Source organism: Panulirus ornatus, chromosome 9 (genome assembly GCF_036320965.1).
Source record: "Panulirus ornatus isolate Po-2019 chromosome 9, ASM3632096v1, whole genome shotgun sequence".
In the NCBI taxonomy this organism is placed as follows: Eukaryota; Metazoa; Arthropoda; class Malacostraca; order Decapoda; family Palinuridae; genus Panulirus; species Panulirus ornatus.
In genome coordinates, this window is record NC_092232.1 from 4171443 (window position 1) to 4183819 (window position 12377).

At 38.0% G+C, this 12377-nt stretch overlaps 1 protein-coding gene across 9 annotated transcripts in view; it reads right to left on the bottom strand.

The window, feature by feature from the left end:
- corn (microtubule-binding protein cornetto) overlaps positions 1-12377 on the bottom strand; it is a 313717-nt gene that overhangs the window by 25163 nt on the left and 276177 nt on the right. For 8 of the 9 annotated variants that reach the window (XM_071664554.1, XM_071664548.1, XM_071664550.1 and 5 more), the window contains 8 exons: positions 12138-12235; positions 8735-8767; positions 7698-7881; positions 7325-7531; positions 6872-7077; positions 5322-5508; positions 5022-5204; positions 4166-4321 (listed from right to left, as the gene is read on the bottom strand). In XM_071664554.1, the coding sequence (XP_071520655.1) occupies positions 4166-4321; positions 5022-5204; positions 5322-5508; positions 6872-7077; positions 7325-7531; positions 7698-7881; positions 8735-8767; positions 12138-12235 (1254 nt within the window). The remainder of the gene's footprint in view (positions 1-4165; positions 4322-5021; positions 5205-5321; positions 5509-6871; positions 7078-7324; positions 7532-7697; positions 7882-8734; positions 8768-12137; positions 12236-12377) is intronic. The other variant, XM_071664556.1, reaches the window with a different exon arrangement.

Sequence of the window (12377 nt, forward strand, 5' to 3'; positions counted from 1 at the left end):
GATACATATACAAATTCATACTTGCTTGCCTCTATCCATTTCCAGTGCCACCCTACCCCACTGGAAATAGCATCACCACCCCCAGCATCAGGGAGGTAGTGCTAATAAGCATACAAAGAAAGGCACCAAAGCCACAGCTCCCTATTCACATCCAGGCCCCAAAGACCTTTCCATGGTTTACCCCAAACGTTTCACATGCCCTGGTTCAGTCCAGTGACAGCACGTTGTCCCCAATACATCACATTCCATTTCACTCTCTTCTGTGTATGCCTTTCACTCTCCTGCATGTTCAGGCCCCATCACTCAAAATCTTTTTCACTTTATCCTTCCACTTGCAATTTGGTCTCCTGCTTCTCCTTATTTCCTCCATTTCTGACACATATAACCTCTTTGTCAACCTTTTCTCACTCATTCCCTCCATATGTCCAAACCATTCCAACACACCCTCTTCTTTCACAACCACACGTTTTCCATTACCACACATCTCTCTTACTCTTTCATTACTTACTTGGTCAAACTACCTCACACTACATATTGTCCTCAAACATTTCATTTCCAACACATCCACCCTCCTCTGCACAACCCTATCTATAGCCTATGCTATAACATATGCACTTTAATAACCTATATCTCTGAATCTTTTTCTTCAACCTGTCTAAATGCAAAAAACTAGTGGTCTACAACCCTCTTACCTTATGAAACTACATCATTTTTCATCAAATTAATCTTTATGCTAAGATACATCTTGCCAGCTTATATGACTATGACACTTTACAGTCACTTTATACATTTGAATAACTACTGATTTTGTTAATTTTTCATGCACATGATCACTCTTTCATGCTTTCATACACACTATCCAATTCCACTAAACAGCAATTTCACCTCCACTCTTCAAACATCACTTTCATCACTTCATCCTTATCTCCAGTTTTTCCACTATCTCACCTTTAATGGTTTCCTCTTCCCTACATCTTCCTTTTCTTACCTGCAACCCTATTGTCCCAACAGCCTCATATCCTTTTGATCAACATTTCCACTTAGTTCTTGAAAGTATTCTCTATACCTCTTACATACTTCATCCTTTGTCACTTGTCTAATATCCTCTCACTCTTTACACATACCTCTCTTCTACATCCATCTACCACCTTCCATAACATAATATTTACCTTTACATTTTCATGTAATTTCCTCCTGAAATCCTAATTTGCACTGATTTTTTCCATACATCTTTCTACCTTTCCTAAGCAGAATAAAGAATACTAACCATATATCTTGTGCATCTTAAAGAATACAACTAAGAGAGCACAGGAATGGTGTAAATGGAAAGCTTTTCCTCCTGTATTGATATTACACCTCCCTTACCACCCTACCCATAAACAGATTAAACAGCCATGGTGACATTATACAACTCTGTCACATACATCAAAAATCCTAACTAATCAATGAACACCACATTCACTTCATTCCTTAAGAAAGTCATCTGCCATTCAATCCACTCTGGTTGCTCTGCCACGCTTCATCTCAAGTAAGACTTTCACCTACTCCCCTCTTTTCACCAATCCACTTGCCAAAACTCTCTCAATTTGCATATCTCCCTGACCAAAACATTTGGCATCTACCATCCCATCATCAAACACATTCAACAATCCTTCAGAGCACTAGTTAACATGTTCTCCTCTTAACCTCAGTTGTGCCTACTCCCACTTCCCCATTAGCTCTCTTCAATGCTCCCATCTGTTCTCTTGGATTCTTCACATTGTTAAACTCTCTCCAAAACATCTTCTTGTCCTCCCAGAAGCTTGCTTACTTTTGCTCACCCCAACTCTCACTTGTCCTCTTTTTCATCCCCTCTACCTTGTCTGCCGTTTCCCATCTTAGGACCAGGAACTGATGGAGAATGAGGCCTCATTTGCTCACACCCATTCTCTAGCTGTCATGTAAAATAAACCAAAACCAGAGTCTCTGTCCAAAAGAAAGGCCCCACAGACCAGCCCATGCTTCCCCCTACTGCTTCACATTCCCTTGCTCAGCCTACTAGCTGCATGTGTAAATATTGCATCAATTAGCTCATCGCAAACATGCCTCATACCCTCCTGCATTTTCAAGTCCTGGTAAGCATTTCTTTAGATCAAACTTTTTTGTCTTGCATGATATGGATGAATGTAAAATCCTGATTAATTTTTTTTTTAGATCAAGCTATTCTGTATTTTTCAAATCATAGAAACTAAAATCAGGTACTCACCAGATGTGAGAAATGATGGCAAGGAGATTTGGTGGGCTCTGTAAGCTGCTGATCACATGATTTTTGTATCATGCACTCTCCATTTACCATGCAAAAGTGATTCTCAATGAGGATCTAAAACCATGATGGCCTTAGGGAGTCTGCACTGACCATGGCAATGTTGCAGTGAGCTCTTGAGGGCCATGCAGACTAAAATTCATGGATGCATATGTGCATTTCCAGCAGTTTTGCTGTAAGCTGTATGTGGACCAGTTTGAGTTCAAGTCAAACTTCAAGGGGCCATGATCACTTACTTTACTTTCCTGCCCCAGAATCCCTTCTATGGAGCACCTGCATTTCACAGGAAGCTGCCTACATCCAGTGAACATGACCAAAGGTCAAGTGTGGGGATTTTCTGTGTGTAAGTTTCTTAAGTCCCCTGCCTTGTCCTTGTTGAAAGTCGTCTTAAGGTAGTAAAGTTATAGGAGGGAGGGTCAACAAACAAGGGAGTGAGTCTGGTTTCTTGGATGAGGACTGTTGTTCTATTGAGTACTTTTGTAAGTTTGTGTCTGATGTCACTGGTGTTATGTTGTATGATGGGTTTCAGTGCAGTAGCAGAATAAGTTTGTTCAGGGTGGGTTTTTGTGTTTTATGCTATTGTTCATTGGGGGCTTGTACTGGTAATGTGTGCTTCAGGAGTTTGAATATGGTAGATTTTTGTGTGTCCAAAGCTCCAAGTAGTTCTTTGTAAAGGTTAAGGACATGCAGTGTTGATGATACACTCAAGACAGATGTATCTTACACAGCATCGTTTTCTGGTAATGGAGGTATGGCACTGTGAGAAGATATATTCTGTGGGTCTGGGGACTGGGTTAATGTCAAAGGCTTGCATTAATGGTTTGGGTATGGTAGCTGGTACATCATCCCCCTAGTGGGGGTGTGTGTGTGTTGTGTGTGTGTGCGTGTGTGAGCAACTAAAGTACTTGGTTTAACCTACGATCTGGACAAAAGTCAAAGAAAACCAGAGGGTGTGTTCTTCGCAAGAGTAGAGTGAGAGGAGCTCCTTTGGGGCAGAGAGGTATTCTTGGAAGGACGTTCAGATGGTGGAGGTGTTAGGTGTTCCCAGTGCGGAAGATTCAAAGCTGAGGGAATTAATGTATTCAGAAGCACTATACAGCCAAGTGTGTTGATGGCAGGCTGAGTCATCAACATATTGAAGTGTAAGCCTTGAAACAAATTATGGCACAGTGGGGTGCACTGACTGTGGATGGTCAACTTGCAGCTAGTGATTGCTTAACCTTTAAACTCTACCTTATGATTCGCAACTTTGTAACCATTATCCTTGGTTGAGCAATCAAGTACAACTAATCTCTAAATAAAGGTGTCAGGTGAACATGTATTGGAAAAAATCAATTAATATAGGCTTTAAATTGATCTATATGACTGGCTATTTTGTGACCACATTTCTCAGTTGAACAACCAAGCACTGCTAATCCTTCTACATAAAAGCATCAGGTGGAAAAATATTTGAAAAACATTCACATATATTTTTCGAACTTAAACAAGAGATAACTAATTCAATTATACAACTCCAGGACACCTTTTATGTGGTTCCTGGAGTTAATGGACTGCATTACAATCAGCAGCATGGAAATGATGGACTTCTTTGGAGTGAGAAGTTCCTTGATAAGATTGTACTCCTTTTCGTCCAATGACGATGGTACAACCTCAACAAAGGTGATTTTCACTTGCTGTGTAGTCATATGCAGGTAGAGCCCATTAAGACCTACATAACATGAAGCAAGAAATGCATCAACATACTAACATTCTGCCTTTTAAGCTTAAACATAACTAAAAGTCATCCATTATTAATTTCAAAGCAAGAAATAACATTCAGTACACATTATGCATCCTCACTTATATTCATAAAATAATTCATACCTTTAAAACATGGTCAACAGTAGTTGTGAGGTGTCGATTACTTCGAAGTGCTTCTAAATGAGCTTCACGAATGGTTGCAAGGTCATTAGAATGTCGCTCACTCAGTTCACTAATTCGTCTATCCCGCTCAATCACACTCTGACGTAGAGATGTAACCTTCGAGAAATATTCATACATTAACACATGTTCCTTGCCATTTCAACAGTCTGAAGATTAAAATGTACAGCTTACTGCTGTGAGTTTATAGATAAAATCAATCCTCACTCTTTTGATTCATTTTGAAAGTTTACTTAAATTCAAACTCTACAAACCTACCTGCTCACAAACAATACAAAGTATCTATTTCTAATGCCGGTGTTCCCGAGCACAGCAGTTCTAAGCTCATTATTTTGTTCCAAAGAATAACAATAGACTGCATGATCCCTTCTATCACCCTAATCAAAAAGAAAATTTACATTCAAATAAATCTTAAGCCTCCAACTGCCTTCCATGATTTCATTTTCTACCCTTACTTTCCCTTTACCTTCCCCCTCTCTTTCCCCATTTCTCATACTGCTATTTTCCACTTATAATGAAGATGCAAATTAATGAGTACAACAGGAATAATATGGTAACTATGAAACATCATCTTTGAATCTAGCAACCCATCAAATTTCCCTGTACTGGTCCTAGTTATCAAAATCAGGTATATCAATCAAAACTATTATCTATAGTTAAAGAAATAAGATTCTAAATCTATTTATCAAAAATTCTTCATCACCAACTTAATCTCCAAATATAAATAATTATGAACAAGGCTATAACACACTATGACAACTTGAATCTCTCAACAAACAGACATGGCACAACACCATACCTTATCATTCAAGGTGGCAATTTCCTGACGGTGAGAAGCCTCAGAGACATGGTTGGGTGGGGCAGAACCCTGAGCAGCAGATAATGAGGCAAGAGATTCTGCCAATTGATTTTCTTTCTCTCCATTTAAAGCCTCAAGATGGCGTATTGTTGTTCCCAATCTCTCAACTTCATCCTGTAGTTTCTGTTATTGAGGAGTTGAATTTGTAAAATGTTTTTACTTTCAAACTTAGATATCAAATAATCACAATAATCATGGTATGGAAGATGAGGGACAAAAAACATAATCAATAGAAGTTACCTTCACTTGCGTCTCATAGCCAGGTGGATGAAAGTTGTTCAGGTTCTGATTGGCCAGTTCTAAATCCCGTGAAACCACCATCAATTCTCGTTTAGCTCTGCCCTCTGAGCGACTTAAGTTTTCATAATCAGACTGTTGCTGGTCAATAACTTGCTGCTGAGACCGAATCTGGTTGCAGAGACGTTCACTGAAACATCAAGAGATTATAACTATGTATGCATACAGGAATGCATACTTACTTTAGAAGAGAGGAGAGTGAGGGGTGATCTGATCACACTCCAAGTTTTTTAAAGACTGATGATGTGACTATGAACAGTTCTTTGAAAGATACTGGCACAGAGCAACCAGAGGACATAACATGAAATTAAGTAAGAAATGTTAAAAAAGACGAAAAGAAGTACTTTTATAATAAAGAGTGGTGGATGAATGGAAAAGACCAAAAACTTAGTCAATGCAGACAAAATATATATAAAACCAAGATGTATGCTTGTATAGGAAGTTCAAGATACCAAACTTGATAAGCATAAAACTCCCTCCCTGTTCAGTATAAATATGTAAATACAGTTTGTCCTAAGCCTTCACAGGGACAAGATGTACCTTAGGCTTTTATAGGAGCTTAGGATCAGAATAATGACCCTCTCTTTACCCTTTTCCAACCCCAATGGCACCAGAAGAAGTCTCTATGCAAATACAGTGTCATTTATGAACTTACATATTTGTCATCCACTTGAAATAACCAAACAACTGAAAACAGTAATAAAGTGAATAGTATGTGGTAACAGAGTGGCCAGGGCCTTTCACGCGTGCCTTAAGGATTATGGTTAATATTAACAGCTACACATCATCAACCCTCCCAATATCCTCTGATGCTTCAGGTGTGAGAAGTTACCCATTCATCAATGCTCAGGGAACTTAGATTACCTGTGCTTGATCTTCCTCTACATCCACAAAACAAAAGATGATGCTGGAAGGGAAGCTGCAAGGGCAGGGTAAAGAAAATTGCCCTACTGACCCTCCCTCTTCCTCTTGGTAACTCCATTATACTTCTCAGCAAAATTACCTTAAGCAGTGATAACCAGACCCAGGTATTAAAAACATCATCTCTTTTAGTTTTTAAGCCTTAACTTTAACATTATCAGAACTATTTCTATTATAGAATGATTTACTGACTGTTTTTTGCCATTATCATACTGTTTAAGCTAACAGTAATTATGGAATAGTATTCATTAAATTTTTATGAAATAAAAAGATATTCCTATCAGGAGGGAGTAGTGTGTGAAGGAACTCACAGAATCATTCAATGGTTTATTATGAATGACTCATATGCCCTTGTTCAGAACCAATGGATGGTACATCACCCACTACATACAACAATGACTTAATTCACTCCATCCAATGCGAGCCTGGATGTTGGCTACTCTGATAGGGAAACTGAGCATTTAATGTCAGGGTCCTACTGCAGTGACTGAATAAGGCTGCTAACATGCAATCTTGAAATTCAGTGGAATGCAAGAGTCTAGGAGCTGCTCATGTATGTTTTTTACACTCACTTTTCATCTTCAATCTCTGTGAGGCGATTATCTGTGTCATTCTTCAGCACACAGCAAACTTTGAGAAATCGTGTAAGGAGAATATCTACATCTGTCACTTGGTCTGTTAAAGACACACTGCTACTGCTTGATGAACCACTGTTACCATCATGCTCCACAACCTCATGACTTTCTGAACCTTCAGGAGAATTTCTTCCTTCTGTTACCTGTATGATGAAAGGAAAAGTATTCAAAGACAAAAACTCAAAATATCATATCCTGTCAATATGATTTACACAGAGCTGAGGTACATTTATTATTTACAAAGATTATACATTACACTAAATAAAACATACATAATATATGACATCTAGGTAAAAGACTGAAGCTAATGTGGACAATGAATTTTTTTTTTTCAAAATGATGTAAAGCTATTGTGAAAGAATTTCTGACAGATAAGTTCAACTTATTTACCTGCTTATTGATGTTACAAGGTAATACTCCCAGCTGAGTTATCTTGCCTTTAGGCCCTACTCTCATAGCATTCAAGAGGGCTGTAATAAATGAAGCAGTTTTGCGAGGAGAAGGTGTTCGAGCACTGGCCTTGTATGGGGATTTGCGTTCTGGTGTTCCATTAGTAGAAGAGGCACTGCTATCTGATTCATTTGGTGTTACAATCATCTGTGTGTAAATTGAATACAATGCATGGATTTTTCATTGTAAGATGTGCAGTACCAGAATTCATCTTAGTAGCAAACACATCATGAATACAACTAGAAATTCTTTTAATCTCACAGCAATTTCGCATTTAGCAAAAAATGAATATGATTCTTAACACAGTACATACTTCCAGATCAGCATCTGTGATAGAGTAGTCATGTACAAGCTTGCCAATTAAGGTTTGCAGGCGTGTAGACAAATTAGCAAGGGCTACAGCAGCACCAGACACCTCAGCTCCTTGACACACCATCATATCTCTTGTCCGAGACTGTATGGAATTCAACTCCGACTGAAGAATCATGCACTTATTCCTGTAAACAAATCTCGATACAGTGATACGTCCTTAAATTGCAGTTTTCTCTGAAAGTATATCCAAAAATATATCCTTTTCCTAGTATGTAATATATAATACAAAACAAAAATGAAAGTATAACCAAACTAATAGGAAAAGAAAATATTGTGGCTAAAAAGTTTCCATGCTGAAAACACAGCAAGTATCAAAGATTGTGGATGACTGTGTTTAGGATATAAATGGAGTTAGTCAGTGTTTTCAGTCATGCATGTTCAACATTTTCAGTGACTGTATAGTATTAAAAAAGCTCTGTATCAGTAACAAAGACATAAGGCTGACTTAAAAAAGTATAACAACACTGCTATACATAAATAATGCAGTGCTAGTGACTCAAATTGCCATAAGACGTGGAGAGAATGGTAAAAAGCCTTTTAACAGTGAAAAAACAGAAGACAAAACAAAACTAATTTCTGCTCTATGGTAGGTGGCATTAGAACAACTGATACACTTCTTTAACCCGAGTAGGCTGCTGAAAATGCCAACTAGGCGAAATGGTGGAAAAAAGTGACCACTATTCAGCTTTAGTTGTTGTTCTGGAACAGGCCAATAAGGCTGCAACATGATCACTAATGTCAATGCTGCCAAACCACCCTTATTTTAGCGTAAACATCCTGGTTATTCAACCTGAATCCAGATGGCTTTAAATCCAATTGTTGAGTATGTAGGAAGTGATTGGCTCGTGTTCTTAATCCTACTTTATCACAGAAGAGAAATCAGTTTTACAGTCACTAAAACTGACTTTCTGCCATGAGCACAGAGCTGACAAGACCAAAGCCAAATACTAAAGGAAAAGGGTGGTGGCCACTACTCACATTGCACCACATAAAGCCATTCCTCCAGAGATCCTTTCACAGGAGCATTAAAAGAGTTAAAGACCAAGTAAAAAAACCTTATCAGCAAAACAGAGACAACATCTTAATACTGTTAAAAGAAGGAAGACTAATCTAGATTCTCACTTTGAAAGGTAAATATCCTATGACATAATCTTGAATCTCACTTTGAAAGGTAGATGTCCACTGACTAATCTGTCATTCATTAAAACTCAGAATCCTCTGTATCATAAAAATAAAGTAATGATTATTCCATACGAATTATTAAAGAAAGCTATAAAATATATATTATTCAATCTTCACCTGAATTCTATAATAATAAGTGCTTTGGTAATATAACTAGATCTGACAAGTAAAATAAACATCCTGGGAAAAAGGTTGATCGACTGACTGATTTCATGGAATTTTGTAGAGCTTGAATCTAATGGTTATTCTGCACTTCTCAGCATAAGTACAGAAAAACTCAATACTACTCATGTAGAATTATATAGTTTAGTTTCCTTAAAAAAAAATGTCAGTCTATTAACCTCAACATTCCTGTCTAAACTTTCTCCAATACTTTTGTTTCTTCCATTAATAAATAATTCATATGTCATGCTGAGACTTTTGTATTTCTAACATTCCACAGTATTACTACAACTGTAGTTGTCACAAACTAGGTCAGGTCCCTGCATTTACTGACCATGAGGTCAACACAGAATAAACATTTCTCAGTTGACAAAGAGTTGTCTCAAAATGGCAATACTTGTCAAAAGGGAAGGCCACACTTCAACATTCTTATGCAGCATAATTCACCATACTTCTAGGCTTATCAATCTCATCTAACTTGCCGTTCACAGCTAACATAATTATTTATTCTGTCCACAAAATCACTGAGGCATCCATGATGTAATGTTTAGCACTAATGACCATGAAGTATTTAAGGGCTTCCCATAGTCAAGCGCACAAGTCACAGCAATTGGTCCACACTTAACCCAGCAGTTCAAACTAACATAAATACTTGGCAAATTCTAGTAACACATCTGATTACAATTACATTACCAAGAACTGATTTCACAATCTGTTGCGTTATATTACTTTCAAGATGATGCCTGTGGGTACATCTGATACCAATTCACTGTGGAATTTCTTACATTCTATATGCATCTGTGCATTAAACTTCTTGTCTTACACAAGATATGTCACAGATGATTCAAGCAAGCTCATACACATAAACATATTAAATGAATTCTGAGGTAACAGGCAGCAGACAGCAGCTTCCTCACTAATTTATTGAATCCCTAAATTTCTAACAGTTGAATGCTGATGAAAAATAAAATCATGCATACTGCACAAGCCTAACTAATCCTATGTGTATGCAATTCACAGATGCAGTCACCAAAACAAAAAAGGTAGTAGTTGGTAGGTGGGGAGGTAAGTTACCAGTAATACCTGTTTGGATATTGGGAGGGTTAGTGTTGGCTGTGTAGTAAGCCAGCACTTTAATGGCTGTCAAGTTGCACTCCTCTGAGCCAGGTAGCTGCCTTTTCTTTCTGCCTCAGTCACATTTGGACTGTTTGTATTCTTTCCACTAACATACAATCTTTCCTTGTTACACAGAAAACTTAAAAACACTTAACTCAAAAAACTCATTCTTCATAACTCTAGATTTTCCTAGAGTGAGCATTGTGCTAGACCTGGTGTAAACATTAGGAAGCAGCCCCTGAAAACAGTGCACAAGAGTTGCTCTCTGCCTGCGCCTGTTAAGAGCAAGGCACTAAAGGATAAGAAGTAGCACTGGAGTTCACCAAATGTGAAGACTCTTTCTGTGGCCACCCCCTCGTGGAATTCCTGAAGGGAACTGGCATCAGAGATGCAGATAGACAGATAGATGGATAGATTGATAGATAGGTGGATGGAACCTCATGTTTCTCTATCTCTGTGGTGACGTACATTGGAGTACATACCTGGTGGATTTTTTTTTTACACTTAACTGCCATTTCCTGTATTACTGATGTAGTGCTAGAACAGTGCTGTCATGTGTAATGTATCGAAACCCCAGCTCCCTATCCAAAACCAGGCCCCACAAACCTTGCCATGGTTTACCCTAGACACTTCACATGACCTGGCTCAGTCCACTGGCAGCATGTGGACCTTTGTATAACATGCTGTTCCAATTCACTCTATCCTGTGCACACTCTTCACTCTCCTACATGTTCAGGCCCTGATCAATCAAAATCTTTTTCACTCCATTCTCACATCTCCAATTAGGTCTCCCCATGTTCCTTGCTCCCACCACTTCTGACACACATATCCTCTTAGTCAACCTTTCTTCACTCATTCTCTCCATATGTCTAGACCATTTCAGCACACCCTCTTCAGCTCTCTCAACCACACTCTTTTTATTAATATACATCTCTCTTACCCTTTCATTACTTGTTCAATCAAACCATCTCACACTACATATTGTCCACAAACATTTCATTTCCAACACAACCATGTATATCCACAAATTCTTATTATACGCAACACCTTGCATCCATATAATAACGTTGGGACTACTATACCTTCAAACATTTCCACTTTCCAAGCTACAGATCTCTTTTTTCACACATTCTTCAGTTTTGCCAGAACCTTCGCCCTCTCACTCACCCTACAACTCGCTAATATTTCCATGTTTTCAGTAGCAGCCATGTACACTCCCAGGTATCTAACATTCTTCACTTCCTCTAATTTTTCTCTATTCAAGCTCACATCCCAACTAACCTATTCCTAAACTCTCCTAAAACTAATAACCTTGACTTTATTCACATTTCCTCTCAACTTCCTCCTTTAACATGCCCTTCCAAACTTATGCAGTTTCACACTCGAATCTACCACCAATGCTGTATCTTCAGCAAACAACTGACTTGCTTCACAGGCCCTCTCATTCCCTACAGACTACATACTTGTCCCTCTCTCCAAGACTCATGTATGTATGCATTATAAATGACAGACTTGCAAATATAAAGTGGCTGTATACGATATTTCTACAATGCGTCTGGGTATACAATTAGATTTCATAAAAACTGGCATGCTTTGAAAAAAGAAAAACACTGCAAAATGTTTTCAAAAGGAGGTAATGTATGAATGAATTATACCGATAATCACTTGATCCAATTACAAATTAACTCTCAGCTTTTACATAAAAAATTGTGTGGGGCCACTTTTCAACACACACACACACACACGTGAGGTTAGTAGCTTAAAAGTTTGATGGAAAACCAAAAATTAACCAAAAGAGATGGGGGGGGGGGGGGAATGCATGCAACAGAAAAGTAAGTAAAAAAGGTAAGAATATGAAGTGAAAAAGGAATGACTAGCTAATCTTGAAAATATCTGTAAAAATCTAAAGTTAATAACATACCTCCTTTCCTCTGCTAACCGCACCATGTGTCTTGCTTCATCATCTTTTTCTCTGAGCTTAGCTGATAGCTGCTTGCATTCTGCTCTTAATTTCACAAGCTGAAAATATATTGCTACTTTTTCATTGACTATTTTGTTGATTTGAAAGAAGCCAGTCTAAAATTCATAAAAAATATATCACACTTCATACAGCTATCAAGTAAACAACCTTTTTTCTGTATAAATGCAGACATTTTCCAAA